Below are 17915 nucleotides of genomic sequence, written 5' to 3' on the forward strand. Positions count from 1 at the left end.
GTGTATTTACATCACCAAACAAGTCACAATTCTTATGCAGCTAGATGTAAAAATACTCACACACACACACGGCAAAACACTGATGTATGCCAAAGATTTTAATAAGAAACTGTGGAAAAACAGTTGATAGCAGAATAAATGTAGAGTGTGCATTTTATATGTAGAAATGTAGATTCAACTCTTTACAGAGGAAACACTTTCACAAGGCTGCTTACATTAAGGCACAGGTCAGACCAAGTCATATGGGGTATTTAATTGTGCGTGAACAGTAAAGAGGAGCAGTTACCCTGTTTTTACAACAAACCTTTGTACAAACTGATGTTAAACTTTTTTTGGCCTTTTAACTTCAGTTGCTCCACAAGGAATGACATTCTCAAACCCCATAAAATCCTGTAAAAACATGGGTAGAACAAAATGCATTTAGCATAAGCAAAAAAAAAAAAAACAAATAACAAAAACGACAAGACAGTGAGGAACTCATGGCTATTGAGTCTATTGAATTGCATACTTTTCCATTTTTTTAATCTAGTAAATACCCGCTCATTGAGTCTGACAATTTCCAACTTTGACGCCACTAAAGGCACCTGCGTTTAATGCAACACTTAGTGATACCTTGGTGCAACATCAACCTACCACCACCACCACCAAAGTAACATTTTAAATATATTGTAAACACGCCATTAATAGAAAATAGTAGACAAAAAAAGACAATGATTGATTACAGCACAGCAAGGCAAGGAAACTGGCATGAAAGCAGAAATTGCCATCTTTAAATGGCTCAATTTGTAAACAGGACTAGGTTGGAAATCTAGCCTTTAAGGGTTGACAACTTGGCTCCTTTGTTCATACAAATATTAAAATAAATAATTATGCATATAAAAAATGCCCATCACCATTTCCACTGCTTACAACAGCAGGGTTAACAAACATTTTTTTTGGTAATATAATTTTCACCAGTGTCAGTGACAAAATACATCAATAAACGCCTTTACAGATGAATCATATTAGAGCAGGTTGCTGTCTTATTTTCATTTACTGAAGGCACAAAATGTGAAATCTGAAGCAGCCCCTGACAATCCATAACACATTGCACACACGATCTCTCTCCTGTTTATTATACCAGGTCAGAAAGGTGCGGCTGGCCGTTGATATGTGCCATCTTACTATTCACTTTTGAAACTTGTTCCATTCTTCTGTTCACGCAGCTTCCTTCTCTGAAGGTAACCAGTACGCTGCAGACGGTTCATTCTGGCTCCAAAGAAAATAACTAAATTGCTTGGCACCAGTTTTGTAGTCACCCAACCCTTCAAGGGAAGAAATGGAATAAGGTTATATGACAATCAATTATATTGATTTTGAGCTTATAATCAATTCAAATAGCAGATTTCAGGCTTTAATCTTCTTCTAGGACATCTTAAAATGTACATAATACATTCAGCACTCCTCATTCCATATTGTTAAAGCATTTTCAACAACATTTCCACCCATTGTTGAGATAGAATGAAGCCATTCCACAAAGGGGAATTAAATCATATACTGAGTTCGATACTTTTAGACTCAAGCCTGAAATCCTAAACCGAGAAAAGATTGGTGTTTGAGGATTTATGTTGCTTACCATGACAGCATGGGGAAAGTAGCCATTGGTCTGGCTCTGCAGACCCACAGTGCTGAGCTCAGCTGCCACATAACGCTCAGGGGTGGGTTTGTCCAAGGTGGGCTTTCTGATACGAGTCATCTTAGTGGCCACAAAGAAGGGCAGCACACTCTGCAGAAAAAGGAAAGAGTTTAAATGGGCTTAAGCAACAAGAACATGTGCAAACAGACACAGCAAGTACAAATTAATTCATTTAAATTACAAACATCCACCACTCGGTTACAAACTTTACAGCATTGATGGCAAGTATTTAAATGGTGGAAACTTATGTGTCCTCCTGTGAGGCTGACAAATGGCCCAGTGAGATGCACTTGAAATGTTTTTACTGGAAACTGGTCTGATAACTAAGGTTACACCGGTTTGCTGTGGAGGAAATGTGCCATGCACACTGCAACCACAAGGTGGCACATGAGTGAATACTACAGAAAACACTAAAAACAGAACAAACAAGCCATATGTGGAACAACATATTGTCAAAATGCCTCTGCTGAAAAAGGCTAAATATAGCATATCATGGGGATCATTCATAGTTATTTCAATCAGATAAGACTGTCTGAAAGCAACAATTTAGATTTTGAGTAGAATTAGAATTCACAGTTCAGATTTTACATAATAGTATTGTGTTGTCTTCTCCATCTATTTTCTATTAGAAATATTACCTTTCAATCCAGAGTGTAATTTAGTGCACAGTACCTAAATGTGTAATTTCCTTTAAAACTGAAAATGTTTTCCCCTAGCGTCACTCCACAGTGGCGTCCGCTTTTTACTCAATACAGATGTAAAACAATCGTCAGTTTCACAGCTCAGAACACCTCCGGAGAAAGTTTTCCGCACTCAAAATGCTTAATGCATGGTGTAGGTAAGGGATGAGTCTCAGACAAGACGCAAAGACGCTCACCTGAATGATTATGCCCTGACGCCTGTACTCTTCCTGAAGCCCACGAGAGAAGAAATCCACGAAGGCCTGCAAACATAAGACGGTCAAATTTAGCAAATACTAGCCAAACTCTTTAAAACGAGCAGTTACCATAGACAATTGTTGTTGATTTTAGGTGACACAAGCGTAGATGTTACACATACCTTTGTTGCAGAGTAGACTGTGAGCAGCGGGACAGGATACATGCCACTGGCAGAGGAGATGTTGAGGATAACACCTTTGGACCTGAGGTAAAAAAACAAACAAAAAAGACAAAATTTAGGTGCTTTATTCTGTTGTCTGTGATGCCAAGAGAACATTCAGGTCTGCAGCATCCAAATATCAGTGTTTTATATTCTATTACAATGATGTGGCTTTGGACAAAATTACATCTAAGGCAAATTGTTCACTTGGACAATGTCGAATCAAGAAGGCCAGGTGTAATTCTCAGTTTCAGTGCTGTTGCATTAACACAAATCTGCATCACAGGGCTCCACCCCCTCATGATGTGAAGCACTCACTCCTAAACAGTGCAAACAAACATTCAGAAATATGTTTCTAAATCCCCCCACCACCCCACCCAAAATCCACCAACTTTCAGTGATTTTCCAAGCCTGTGGGAACCCTGCGTCTATGCACATTCAACACACACACACTAAAACAGTGTGGTAGTGGCCATGTGCGTTGCCATGGCAGCCTGTTGCTGCAGTGATGTAGTGGAGCGACGCTCCAGCCTCACACGGCACCAAATGTGCCTGTGCTGCTATAGGCCAGCAGGAGTCACATGGGAACAGAGCAGCCAATCAGCCGGGAAGAGCACTTTGTGTGAATTGAAAGCTTGTCAGCATTGCGAACAAAGGAGGAGAGAGAAAGAGATGCAGTGATGAGAAGGCTTGGTGAGGATTCTTATGTCCCTTCTTGATAAGTCACCTTTATAAAGAATAAACTCCACATTGCAGTTCTCGTAAAAATAGGTTTTGTTCAATTTCGATATTCCCTGTGCAGCTTTGTGCCATAATCCCTCACTGACAACACTGATATTCGACTGCAGTCGTGTCACAAAACATGGAAGCCCATCATTTAACTTACCTATCAACCATTCTGGGCAGCACAAGGCGAGTCATCTGAAAGAACAAACACAAGCTCAGTTAGCGTCAACCATCACACAAAATGAGCTAACTCATTAGAACAAGGACCCTGGGAAAGGATGGAGAGAGTTTTGCTAAAAACAAAAAAGTCTAAAAGTAGCAGGGAGGGAGAGACAGGCAGAGACAGAGAGGGAGAGTTGCGTGGGTGGCGAGTACAGACAGCGTTGGTGTAGTCCACCGTTGCTTTGGGAACAACTGAGACACTGCAGGTACCATGGTAGAAACAGCAGAAGAGGAGGAAAAACAAGAACAAAAAGGTGGGAAGTGAGGAAAGTGAGACCTATGTAGCAACTTTAAACACATGGGGGTGATATAAATACATAGTTTGCAATTACTGGGCTGACTGTATTTGGAACATTTAATCCCTGGAAAGCAAGTGCAGAGTCACTGAAGACTGAGACAAACTTACCTGGCACACAGAGGTCATGTTGACATTGATCATGTTGGTGATGAACTAAAAAAAAAACAAACAAAAAAAAAAAAACACAAACAACAAATGTCAGCTAAACACTTGGGTGCAAGATTGTGTTTATACAGTACAGATCAGACCAATTATTAAATAAAATATTAAATGTATGCAGTAAAAACTAACTGTTAAAAATTTTGCTTTTGGAAATCGGTGATTTATTTGCTTCTTTCTGAAATTCTGTTACACAAAAACTAACACAGAATCTCAATAAAGACGAAACAAGAAACAAACGTACATTGTCCAGGTCAGGAATATGCAGGTAGTACTCAGGGTAGGGGTAGGACACACCAACATTATTCACTGTTGAAGACAAAGGTTGAGAAAAGAGATTATTCTACTATTGTCAGAAAATACAAGAGGGCTGGAGATGAGCTTAGATTTCTACCACAAGGTGGCAGGAGAAGCAAAAAAATTATATACCAGAAGGCATCTACTCCACACTAGACACAGCCACACCTTGCAACCAGTAGATCACATATAGTATGTATTTTTTTTTAAAAAAGGACTAAGACTCCTCCAAAAGCTGAAATGTTTGTGCACTGAGAGACGTACAGCGAGTTGTAATGCTAATACTCAAAATAATGTTTCTGAAGACATTAGATACTACAGAATCCATCAGATGTGGAGAAGACAATGCTAAAAGCATTCATCTTTGTTTTCGGCATGTTTCTCAACAGTGTCACGTAATTAAGCATCGTAATTTTAAGCACAATCCCAGTAAGTAGCTAGTGCATGATTTACATTCAAGCACCTAAATAGGATCAGGAGACCACAACAGTATTCATTCGTACAGCCAGCATGTTTGGTAAGTTTATGACAAGCAATGCACAGGTTTTCCCTTTGTGTGCAGTCTTTGCTTTTTTAGGAAAGGTCTTTATCACGTACATCTCTATTTAATACAACAACATTAAAATCTTTGACATTAATTGTGCCATATGTCACCACTGTTGGCAGAAGTTGGAAAAATCCGCTCTTACCAAGAACACCAATCTCTAGACCAGACAGTCCTGCCTCAATCTTGTGGTAGATGTCCGTCTTTCCAAAGTCAACAGCAATGGTCCTGGTTTCCACATTGTACTGCTCCTCTGAAGGGAGAAAAAGTGTCCATCACATATGAACACTACAATAATGTACATATGACACTAAACAAAGTTTTAAACTTCAAACACTTCAAGTACCCTCTGCAAGGTGAGGATCCTACTATATGAATATTATTGAGGTCATATTGTGGCTGAGTCATGTAATGGATTGCACTATATTGAGGTATTTCTAATGTTCTGGCCTCCTCATTGATGTAAAAGGGGTGGTAGTTATCACAGTCACTGAAAATAATAATAGCAGCTCAAGAAATGATGGCAAAGAAGCAGAAATATTAAGGCTGTGGTTGCCAAATTGGAGAAGCAATCTGAAGTTGCCAGGTAGGTGCGATCGAGAGTCAGCTGAGATGTTTGCATAAGAGAGAAGTCACAATTAAATTATAGGTGGGACAGGATGGGATGCCCCATTACATGCTAAGAAGGGTGGTTTTTGTCAGACTAATGGTGAGGGAGGAGTGCCAGTGCTTGGCAGGCCGCACCCTGCTCGTGACTACCCATCAGCCCCCTCCGTGGACTCGAAGCACGACAGGGGAAATTGCGCTGTGGGAGACGTCAAAGACAGATGGAAAGAGCAACTCGGGGAGAGGGCACCGTTTAAACGGGTGGAGAGGGAAGAGGGGAGCGCTCACCATTCAGTCTATTAAAATCTGGAGACAGGCCAACAAGATGGGGGGGGTTTCCCTTTCATAAGGATCCATTTAATTAGTTGTTTTAGTTTGGGTAGACTTATATAAGGTAGGTTTCTAAGAGTTATCTCAGAGGAATGAGTTTCCTTGATCAGGCCACATACGTTTTTGCACACACAGCGAGAGACTAATCTGGTTTGTTGGTTACACGTTTCTAATTCACCAGCAATCAGACAGAATGAAGGCAGAACTTAGCAGGATGCAAGACAGCATGAAAAATGGGATTTAGAGGATAAATCAGAAATAACTCTCACCGACTGTAAAACAAATGCATGCTGTGTTTGAATGGGGAAGTCAGGAGACCAATCTCTGTTGCACCACTTTATACAGGCTCACAAATCCATGATAAACATTGTTTATAGTGTATATCGTCAACCCAGGACAAGTTTCTATGATGGAGCACACTTTTATACACACTTACTAAGTGACTTGGCCACGTCATCCAGCTTATCCTGAGAACGACTGATCAACATCATGGCAAATCCTCGACGAGCCAGCTAGAAAGGGGCGGGAAGAAAGAAAAAAGATAAATAAGAATCAATATCAAGTACTGTGTTGGCAACTACAGAAGCCGTAGGAGCCAAAAATGTAACTACAGTGTCTAGAAATCACATATTTTATATAAAAATTATGAGACAAGAAAAAGAACTTTCACGTCACAAAGGCCAAGTTTGAGTAAAGTGTCGGAAATACATCTGTATTTCTCAGCTTTCAAATCAGCATCATTCAACAAGATTACATATGATCCAAAATGTATGTAATAGCTGCAGATGGATCTCCATCTACATGTGTCCCCACTGTATTTCAACTGAGTGAGTTAAGGAAAAACTTTCCACAATTTTCTGCCCCACTCTACTCAGTTGTGTATTTGAGCAGTGGATTTATAATTGTTAACATGTTTAAAACCTCTATGTAGCCCGACACACTGGGTAAAATGGTGGTCAGTGACTGCATGACAAGCAGCTAGCCCAACACCGACTTTATTATACATCCAGAATGCCCACACTAGTATGGGGCAAACACGTAGCGGGGTAGCTCCTATTTAACCTCCACATGAGCTCTTGTTGGCATATTTGCATTGAACTGTGTGCATATGTGTGTGAGGACTCTCGTTCACGTCAATAGGCCTGTAAGAACCCTTTCCCTACCATGGCTTATGAGTGAACATGGTTTGTATATGAGTCACAGCTTTGCTGTAGGAAAAAAATAAAAAATAAAATAAGGTTCCAGGAGTCTCACCTCCTCCGCATAGGATTTTCCAATTCCATCTGTGGCTCCTGTCACAACTGGAAAGAGAAAGTAAAAAAGGAGGTCAGTATAGGTTCATAACAGTTTCAAAGATCACATGTTCTTTTAACTGTGTGAAAGTGAGCTAAACTCAGAATGGCTCGTGTTCTGTGTGAATAAAAATCACACAATTAGAAACATGTTTCACTTTATTCTGGGTAAAATTGCTGTAACCCTGCCAAATGGCCTCAGCTGCTTGACAGCCACAATGTAGACTGACTGCTTTGTCTGACGCTGTGCAGTGTTTGTCATCTTTGTATCTGAATAAGTGAGCCTTTTTGTTCCCAGCAGTACAACACACCTTTACATCAGGTTCAACCACTTCCAGCTCCAAGGCCCAATATTGAGTTAAACCCTGGGACCTTGACTGAGAACAGCCACATGAGCAGATCCGTTGGGGAACACGCCCCACATTTCTATTCACCTGTTATGAGAAAACCTGTCTAAGCTCTATGGCGACAACTTTTTCAGTCATGAAACAGGATAGCCAGCTAGGCAGGAGTCAATCAAAGGAGGAGCGACAAAGACAGGAGACTGATTATATCGAGGTGCAGATACGCCGTCATCAATTACAGCAGAACAAACTGTGTAGGAGACAAATACCTCAAAAGTCCAACATCTGTGGTGTAAGACAGTAAGGTTTACAAGATTGTGTTTGGGTTTTTTTTTGCACATGAACCACTTCTCAGTTAATACTGACAAATGTAACTGGCAAGGTCAAACTGAGAACATGTGTAGCTCGGACAAAAGGTGGAGGAAGCAGAGAAGGTTGGTAAAAGTAACAAACACAGCAAGAGAAGCTGAAGTGTGAGAAGACAAAGAAAGAGAGAGGAGCTGATGTTCCTTCTTGTGTTCAGAGTTCTCCTCACCTTGTCATGCAAGCAGGGCTATTTTTAAACATTCACTGCCCATCAACCCCGGCCCCTGCTTGACTGACGGAGGATAGGAGGGAGGAGAGAGGGTAGCAGGGAGAAGGAGAGCAAAAGAACAAGGGAAGGATAAAAAAAGAAATAAAATAAAAAAAGAAAGGTAAAGTGAAATTGGGGTAATCACAAATACACACGCACACATACATAACCGTTCATGACTATATTAAGGAAAAGAGACTAGATGAGAGAGGGGATGCAGAGGAGGAGGGAGTGATGACGAACATGGAGCAGGAGAAAGGAGAGGGTGAAGTGGGGTAGGGAGGGTGGGGGAGACGAGGGGGGGATCCTAGGGGTGGCTAAAAATAGAACTGGAGCGAAGCAAGAGAACGAATGAGTGAAGGAGAAAGACAAAATAGAAATGGCAGTGGAAAAGAGGAGGAGGGGGGGAGAGAGAAGAACAAGTGAATGAGAGATTGGGAGTGAGAGCGAGTAGCACAAAGTCAAAAGTGAAAAGGGAGCAGAATCCCTGGTTATTTTTAAACCTCCCCCGTGATAAGAATGAAACGCTCCGTGGCAGAAAAGCCTCAATGGGCACAGGCTGTACCAAATCAGGCTCTCATTACAGATGCAGGTGGGGGGAAACAGACGGGGAGCGGCTTCATTTGATGCCAAGATGGCTCAGGGTGGAGAGGACTGGACAACAACATTGACATGAAATAGCTTTTACTGAAATAATTGAGTCAAACATCACGTCTCGTGGCTAGCAGGTTCAACTTTAGCTTTAAAATGGTCAAAAATCTGCCTCTCTTCAGTTTACCTGATGTGTTAGTGTATAGCTTCCATCTATTCTTCCCTTAAATGCACACAAATAGATCAGATATGGAAAACCAGTGCAACTGGGGTTATAGGGTTACTGATCGTAAGATGGTGACAGGGAGACTGCCACTTCTGAGATACTGTGTGAGTAAAAACCTGGACTGATAAGAAATCAGTTCTCCTTGAACTACAGGTCGACAGCATCTACATCACTCGTCTGCATTACTGAGTGTCAAATGCATAGAATTGCACGTGTGTTTAACAATGCGTCATACCAAAACGCACATACCGTAGAGCATCACCGGCTAAACTTTCACCTCAAAAGACGAGAGTGAATGTTTTGTGCTCAGTGCCTGTATAGGAATCACTTTCTGAACTTGTCATGACCCTGAGGAACATGCAGATCTCGTGTGCTACGTGACCGTGTATTCAAGCTATGCATGCCATGCATTTTCAGAAGTATTAATCTCAGGTCTGCATCTGTTTTTTCAATAGATTAGAAAGAGAATAAGCAAAAATATATGTATCTGGCATCTTTAAGGGTGAAAGGCCTTGACAGCTCATTTAGATTTGAATCAGTTGAGATGTTGCCATTATGGTCTGGTTTTGGCTGCAAGAACGTGGTCTTTAATTTTAACAATGTCCTTTACACAATACATTAAAAGTTTAATTGCTCATTTGGCATAACTAGAGTAGGTTTGAAAAACAGAGGTTATAGTACAGATATTGATCAAGTAGTTTCTAGAAGGACCTTTGAATCTCAGTCCTCTCAAACTATTACAGGTGTGCAAAAGCATTAACAGATTAACTACCCAAACTGTTCATCAGGATAAGATGCAATTGCAAAATAAAAAGACTCTTCTGAATTGTGATTTTCCACTGTGCATATGTGCTGCCAGCCTCCCTGCTCCTCAGACCTGATGTCCCTTCCCCACAGACCCTAAATCCTTGTGCTGTGCTGTTATGAATGGCTACACTCCTCCCACCCATTATATAATAGTACCATTTTCTCAATAAACGTTGTCTGGGGAGTGAGTGAGAGTGAAATGTGTGTTTTTGTGCGTGTAACAGGAGACTAGTACAGTGGGATGAGGACACCGAGTTCCTCTTGTGTCTCAAAACATTTCCTTTAGCCTTTTGAGTTATTACAAGAACAATAAATATTTAAAAAAAAGATTCTGTGGAATTCAAATAAAGAACTAGAAATTTACAGGGAAGAAATGCAGAGAACTAAACTACAGAAAGACTGATGCCAGTTTCACCAATAATTGTTGACCCTTGAATGATTAAGCAGCCCTGGACACACAAAATATACAATATCACCTATTTAATTGTTCTGCAAGCGAAACAGTGTCCACAATTCCCATTATTCAGTCTCAAAAAAATGTTCCTCTCTGCTCCTAAAATGGTTTATTTCCCCTCACGTGAGCCACGCAACACATCTGTGACACTCACAGAGATGTAATGTAACATAAAAGGGTCTACGCAAGCAAGCACGTGAGTGACAGCAGTGCTACTGACGCTCAAAGACGCACGCATATACTGACAACAAAGGGTGAATGTGTGTTGATGTGGCGACCACGTAAGAGAGTGATGTGTGCAATACAAAAAAAAAAAAAAAAATGGGAGAGGTCAGTGAGGAGAAGTGTGTGAATCCATGAATGTGTGACATCATAGAGGATGTGTGCACTGCATCCTCTTTTTCATTCCCAGCAACACTGCCCTGAACCCAGTTTTCCCCCCATTCCATCGCCTCTGAGAAAACTGATCCACCATGCTGGCTTTAAAGCTCCCTGATGGGGGCGTGTTTGCACCGCAGCTCTGCTGTGCTTAGTGCTGCACATCACGTCCAGAGGTATTGACATCCCCCAGCCTTTTCTATCTCCCTCTCTGCCTCCCTCCTTCCTCAGCAGTGGAGCAGCCCCTGCCGCTGCCTGCTCACTATTCTGAGGGTCTAAAAAAAGCAGCAGGAGGAGTAAAAATAGCAGCGCCTGCACTGCCTCGTCTGGGAGCTGCCTGCCTGCCTGCCGCAGCACCTGAATACCAACAAGATCCCCCACCATCATTGGCATCAAGTCTTTAGGTGCAGCCCTCCACCTAAAGACCTGATGTTAGCATGAGCACTGCAGGTTGAGGTGGAGAAAAAAAAAAAAAAAAAAAAAAAAAAAAAGCAACAAGATCCGATGAGCAGTGGACAAATGACAGGATGCTCACACAGCTCTGTCTGCAGATGCACATTCATTTTATTATTATTATTTATTAACAGACAGGCGTGTGGATGATCAGCTCAAATATTTTAAACAGATTCAGATTTCTACTGATTCGCTGATGGATGTGTGCTGACAAACAAAATGAGATGTGTTTCTTGTAGAGAAGTCTGGCATGGACTTGACTATCAGTTACCAAGGGGGTGAGTTTTTTGGGGGGAATATTCTACTTCCTATACAGAGAGTGAGACAGAACTAAAATGAGCACAAAACTCCCCCCTCAACCTCCCCCACAACCACCAAATCCGCAATTAAGATTCTCAGTGAGGATAGACTGCGGTCCTTGTATGCCCCGCTCTCGTTACGTACTGTTATGTAATCTGTCGCACCCCAAACTCGCCTATCAACGAGCAGCCCCTCCTACCTTGGGGGGGGGGGGATGCAGCAGCAGCAGAAGATACAAAGACAGCCCCCTCCTCACCGCATCCAAACACACATCCCAGTCTCCATCCACCCACCATCTACATTCTCGCATACATACACACACGCGCCGCTTTAAATAGCAGGGGAGAAAAGTCACATGGGTAATATAAAAGTCGACAAAAATAAAGCTTGATCAGGCCGGGGGAGAGGAAGAAATCAGGGGAGGGAGGGTGAGAGACAGAGAGAGAAAAAGAGAACATGTACTTCAGAGCTGCCCAAGATAGAAGCAGCATCTATATTTGGGTACAGAGCAAAAAATAGTCCCGTCCCCCTCCCTCCTCCAGTCACATGCCTTGTTTAAAAATCAATAGTTTCTTTCAGCACAACTACTTGGATTGAGATGATTTTTGAGCAGGAAACTAACTTACTTTTATTAAGGACAGACTGTACCGTGTGGGGGTTTTCATGTCAAACAAAGGCTACAGCAGGTGATTTCACTTTACTAGTCAGCCCTCTGTGGGTGAAGGGGGCTTAATCAGTGAAGTCACCTGCAGGAGTCTTTGGTCATAAGCACGAAAATGGTGCATGACAGAGAGAGAGAGAGAGAGAGACAGAGAGAGAGAGAGAAAAAAAAAGTAATTTGCATAACCTACAATTGTGACATAACTCGAGGAGGTGGATAAAACATCTACAAATTACATTTTAAAAATAAACTAAGTTTAAGACTCAACTTTACATGAACCCTTTGTGCAGCAACTCTTACACAACTGGATTTGTATGATAAACCTAACATAACTTTACTTCATGCATTCTTCTGCTTGGATGTCATCTCAGGAAGGTGCTGAAAACGCAAAAAAACATTTCAACAGATACTGAACGAACCACCTTTCTGGCATGTCAGACTGAAACCAGCATAAGGTGTTGTACTACAGTGAAAGCAATAACTCATCGACTGCAAACATGCTGGTGGTCCAGTTTTTCTTCAAAGTCAAAGTTCGCAGTAAAAATTCACTGGCTAAGGAACTCCAGTTAATGCCAGATCACATCTTTACTGCTTTGTCAGTGCTTCAAACGACAAAGTGAATCAAGTATTCTGGTTCAAGTAAAAGACACCTAACAATTCACTACTGATTGAATGTTGGCTGGAAATCCACAGTAACAGTTTTAAAGCCAGTCAACAAAGAAAGGCACGCGTTTGTAAAGTTATTTACACAATAATGTTTCTTCTGTTTCATAAATTAAAGTAAAGTATTTAACTTCTAAGAACACAGTATGCAAACGGAGAAAAAGTGAGAACTTGTTAGTAGGGAAAGAGAAAGAGAGATGGCACTGTAGCATGTTGATCTTTCTATAGGACGCTCATTACATCCCCCTACTCTAATATTCATAACCTAAATGTGAGTGTAGTACGTCTTAAAGTGTCACACAGATATTCGAAGTTATGAGGACTGGCCAAAATGTCCTCTCAGTGATGGTTATGAACTGAAATGTGTCCACATAACCACAGAAAGACAAGCACACATAACAGGCTAGATGAGTAGTTGGGTGAGAGGGAGGGATGGAGGGAGGAAAGGAGGGAGGGGAGGAGGGATTGAGAAGTGCTTGAAATGAGGAAGATGCAGAGGATTTTTTTTTTTTTTTTTTACCCAGCATCCCTGGCTCTGGCACGTGTCACAGAGCGTGTTCATCACATGAACAGCAGTGCTCTCTCCCTCTCCCCGCCCACACACACACACACACACACACACACACTCGTACAAAACACCAGGGAGAAGCACATTCACAAAGAATTGCAGACCCTGCCTCAGTTGAAACACATAAGTTTCATTCACATGTACATTTTTCTTACCATGAATGAAGCTTAATGCATACTCATAAAAAAAATAAAAATAACTCTTGTGATTATTAACACCACTTTGTAACCGACTGTTTGTAATGCAGCTTGTGCTGGTAAACATGCCACAAATACTTATTCCTGCAGCCAAAACAAATTCAACTAAATTCTTGCATAAGTGCTGACCCAAGTTTTTGTCACTCCTGAGCTGTACTGATGAATGGCTGCATCCTTCTTATATAATAGAACCATTTCCTCAATAAACTCTAATGTCAAAGGGAGGAGGGGGCACTGCCAAGGCGCATGTCACTACCCCCAACCTCCCCACCCCTGAAAGCCCTCTTTTGGTCTAATGGGATGCTTGGGGGCTAGTGGAAGGAGGGAGGAGAAACTAAGCACTACTACACATTAGAGCAAAAAGCGAATGCACAGGAAATAAAAGTATAAATATTGAACGCTGAAGCATCAATCTGCTAAAATATCATGAAATATGAGAGAGTGTTTAAAAATGTTCACTGAAAGACTAGATATATTTGTGAAAGCCAAATTGCTGCACAGTGATTAAGAATTGCAGGAATCTCCTCTTCTGGTGCAGTTTAGGTCTAAGGATGTGCTAAAACATAAAGTAAATGGATAAAATGTGTGGAGTTCTAGAGAACTGCAAGTTGCTTGCTGAGGAATTTAAAAGACAATCTAGGCTGCAGACATGGACAGAGCTGACAGGAGCTGGAGAGGGCGAGAGTGTGGATGCACGGTGCAGTAGAGGGGCTGGGGAAGCCGCCTTGACTCATGCTGCAGTGCTCCTGTTGCGCCACTAGGGGTCTCATTCACTAAGGGGAAGACCACTCAGTGGCAGAGGAGCTCCAGAGAAATCCCTGCTCTGCATGTGAGAGAGCTTCAGCCCAACACTGACACAACCATGTGCAGTAATAAAATGAAGTTTCCTAAAATCTGATTCAAAAACTTTAACCAAAGTATTTCAGCTTAAAAAACTGAGGGAGGAGATGAAGGCTTGTTGGTACAGTTTTAGTTTAATTATGAAGCAAAGGTGACCTCCGGAACCTGTACGCAAAAACCCATCTGACAAGGAAATATCAGTCTTTTCCTGATGTTGCAATTTATTATGAAAGGCAGGTTTGTCAAGGATACGTAACACCCCCAACCTTAGATATTCTAGAAACAAATCAGTTTGAGAACTTTTTCCTAAAACGTGAGATCCTGATTTTTCTTTGTTTTAAGATTTGTGCACCATCCTAAAGTTTATAACTAAAAGTCAAACATGATGGCTATTTAATTCAAACATATAATTATTTAAATGAAATGATGTATAAACTAAAACTTCAAGATGTTGTGCTTTGTCAACAGAGATAAACCCTGACTTTAGATGTTTCAAATAGTGGATTCAAGGGGAGAGGTCAAAAGAAAATAGAGGAATGATTGAAATGTGCATCTAAAAACTACAGCACACCATCTCTCAGCACGACTTCTCTTGTTGCAACAGGTGATTCTGTCCTTTAGTGAAAGAAAAAAATTTAAATATCTGATCACACCACTGCTCAACCTGGCCAGACCTGTAAACCTGGTATTACCAGCTGAAGAGCACACCTCATCTCACCCCCCCCCCCAATCCTCTGCCTATTCACCTTAGGTAGTTAGAAATGAGCTTGAGAGACTGGTCATACTGGTAATAGACCTGGTTTCAGGGAGTGGCAAGTTCACATCTCCGCAGCTTGTTATAGGAATAAAATGTACCCAGAATGAAAGTGTTGGGTAATATTTTATGAATCATTATGATTTAAATAATAATCCTGTCTAAATGGTTAAAACTGATGGTTGCTACACCTTTAAAACTGAACCTCACAGGGATTATACTCGACCAATCCCACTTGATGCGGGAAACCCTTTAAGAGAGATTCTTTAATGCACAACAAATGGGCTCCGAGCATAACAAATCATTTTTTGGTTACCAAAAGTGCAGTAATCAACCCTCTGATACGACGTTAAAGCGCTATCTGACAAGATACTGAGGGTGCTGGAGGCTGGGTGAAGGGGGAAGGGAGGGTAATCACAATATCTATATGACCAATGGATGACGACGCGATGAACAAGCGCATGACTCATTGGTGTGCACCGGTATTCCTCCGCATATTCCAGCAGAATCACAAAAAAAAAAAAAAAAACGCACATTAGTCACAAGGTAGGATGCCTTTGCATCCTACCTTTGCGTCACACGTTTCATTCCTTCCTATGGCGCACAGAGTATCAATTAAACACCCCATTCATAAAAAAACGACGATTTGGAGGCAAAGTGCGTCATGATGTAGAGAAACATCTGGGTTATTTAAAAATAAAACTGATCTGAATTTCCCATTTTTTCATGTTGGAAATAAAGAATTTGGGGTTATCAACCTATCCCGATGCGAGATTGAGCGCTCGGTAAATTGCGCAGCAAGAGGCTTTCGACACAGCAGTCTTTTCCAAATAGGAGACTAGAGAAGTGGGTCAAGCCATGGCAGGGCGAATCCTATGAGACTAGTCTCTAGCAAAATATAAAAAATAAAATCACAATACCTATAGATGTAACCGGGAAGTCGCCCCCACCCACCCCAAGCAATTTGAAAATGTACCTTATGGAGTCGAATCCAATTAATGACATTTTAATGTCGTTAAATATGTAGGGCAAACAGCTCGGGAAAGGTAATATGACATGGAGACATGATTAGAAAGAACCCGTCGACACAACCAAGAGCATGACAAAACACCGCCTGGATGTTATTAACGCACAAAGTCAGATAAAGATAATTAACATATGTGACAAAATGCTGGACAAACGACCGCAAAGTGATATTTTGTCAAGTCAAACGATATGAAATGGATTTAGATGTAGGTCACGTTTTAATTGAGCATATGGGTTTGTCCTACATCATGCGGATGGGCTAATGTGGTTCACTAGTGCGCTGGCTGAGAGCTCACCCACATAAAACAGCTCTCTGAAAAGTGCGCATAGCCTGCGCAATTTGGCTCCTGGCTCGCCAATGTGGGGCATCCCCCTGCTGCTCCAAATGTGGGTGAAAACGCTGATTGGAGCCACCGGCAGCAGACTGTGCTGCGTTTGCCGCGAGGAAAAAAAGCCCAATTGAGCTAATAAGAAGCCCTATCTTGTCAGTCAATCACCTGCTTACCTGCGCTTGTTACGCAACAGCAACTTCCCCTTGAATTAAGACACAAATACGCACCAGAATGAAGCCCTTCTTTGTGGCAAAGTGAAGTTTAAGCTCAATAACCTCCTCCTTGTGATTGCAAATCGAGTCCACCTGCCTACTTCTGAGCTGCCCTCTTCGTGACCGTGATGCAGGTGGCGTGAAAACTGATGTGACCCAACTCACCTGCCCATTTTCCCAGTTTCGGAGAGAGCAGCTGCCCATTTCCCAAGACCCAGATCCTAAAGCCTGAGAGCATCCTGTAGAGCAGCCACAGCGCCAGGGAGGCCACTGTAAACGCGCCGACCCAGAAGAGAGGCGTCTCGGCCCTGCGAAGCGTCTCCTCAACGTTCATCCAGTTCATGGCAGCGGCTCTCGGTGACTCGGCGTGTGCGAGAGTGTGTATGTGGAGACCTCAATTTTAGGCAATGTGCTCTAATTTCCAAGCCACAACGTGAGAGAGAGTCCCTTTATAAGGAGGTTGTAGCATCACACACACTCCCCCAACTCCCCCAACACTTGTCTAGCCTGATTTAAAGTGCACCGCCCCTCTCCTACTCTGCACCGCCCTCCCGCGCTTCTCACTGGCTGCAGCAGCTGCCTCTCGGCCGATCCACGCTGCAGGTTGGTGCAATCGCATGTCAGTCACCTCCAGAGCTTCCCCCATTCATTCGATTTTCTGTATGAAGCAGGGTGGGTCAAACAGAGACCGGGACGAGGAGTGATTGGACAAACATTACGGCTGCTCCCATCCGGAGCCTGTCATTGGTTCTCGCCAGAACAGGTTTGTCGGTTTCAGTCAGGATTATGAAACCCTCCAAACCCACGCTTTCGAAAAAAACTGCCCACACCACTTTATGAATGAAAGGATGCTCTCATTGGTGAAAAATGTGGGTGCCCTCCCGCCCCTTGGTGAGGGTTTGGAGACGGTTTATTGGCTAAAGTGATGCCAGTCTGTGAGGTCAGCCTGATCCCACCTAACCATGAGTCACTCGTCTATTTTAAGTATTCTGCCTGCATCATACTGCTGATAACTACTGAAGGAAACAGGTGCAGTGAGGCATCTTGGCGCATACATCCACACATGGTGCACCAGAAAGCTGTCCCACAGTTGCTTTTACCGCAAGATGCTCATGGATGGGCTCTCCAAAACAAAAACTACAATCCCCAGTATAGCTTTGCCTTTTCAGAATCTCGCGAGATTGTCCCCACTGTAGTAAGTTTCCCATCCAAAACACCGAAGAGGGAAGAGATGGGATGTGATGTGTGTGTTACATAAACACTGAGCCAGGCTTGTGGATTTCTGTCG

At 42.3% G+C, this 17915-nt stretch overlaps 1 protein-coding gene across 1 annotated transcript; it reads right to left on the minus strand.

The window, feature by feature from the left end:
* Positions 1-77: 77 nt before the first annotated feature.
* Positions 78-17095, minus strand: hsd17b12a (hydroxysteroid (17-beta) dehydrogenase 12a). The gene is made up of 11 exons (XM_026366372.1): positions 16793-17095; positions 7210-7256; positions 6392-6467; positions 5165-5272; positions 4423-4487; positions 4128-4172; positions 3660-3694; positions 2735-2816; positions 2553-2618; positions 1616-1765; positions 78-1304 (listed from the first exon to the last, which is right to left on the minus strand). The coding sequence occupies exons 1-11, from the start codon at positions 16968-16970 to the stop codon at positions 1164-1166; spliced, it is 993 nt and encodes a 330-aa protein (XP_026222157.1). The 5' UTR covers positions 16971-17095; the 3' UTR covers positions 78-1163.
* Between the last annotated feature and the right edge of the window lie 820 nt (positions 17096-17915).

The sequence above is a fragment of the Anabas testudineus genome, chromosome 6, assembly GCF_900324465.2.
Source record: "Anabas testudineus chromosome 6, fAnaTes1.2, whole genome shotgun sequence".
In the NCBI taxonomy this organism is placed as follows: domain Eukaryota; kingdom Metazoa; phylum Chordata; class Actinopteri; order Anabantiformes; family Anabantidae; genus Anabas; species Anabas testudineus.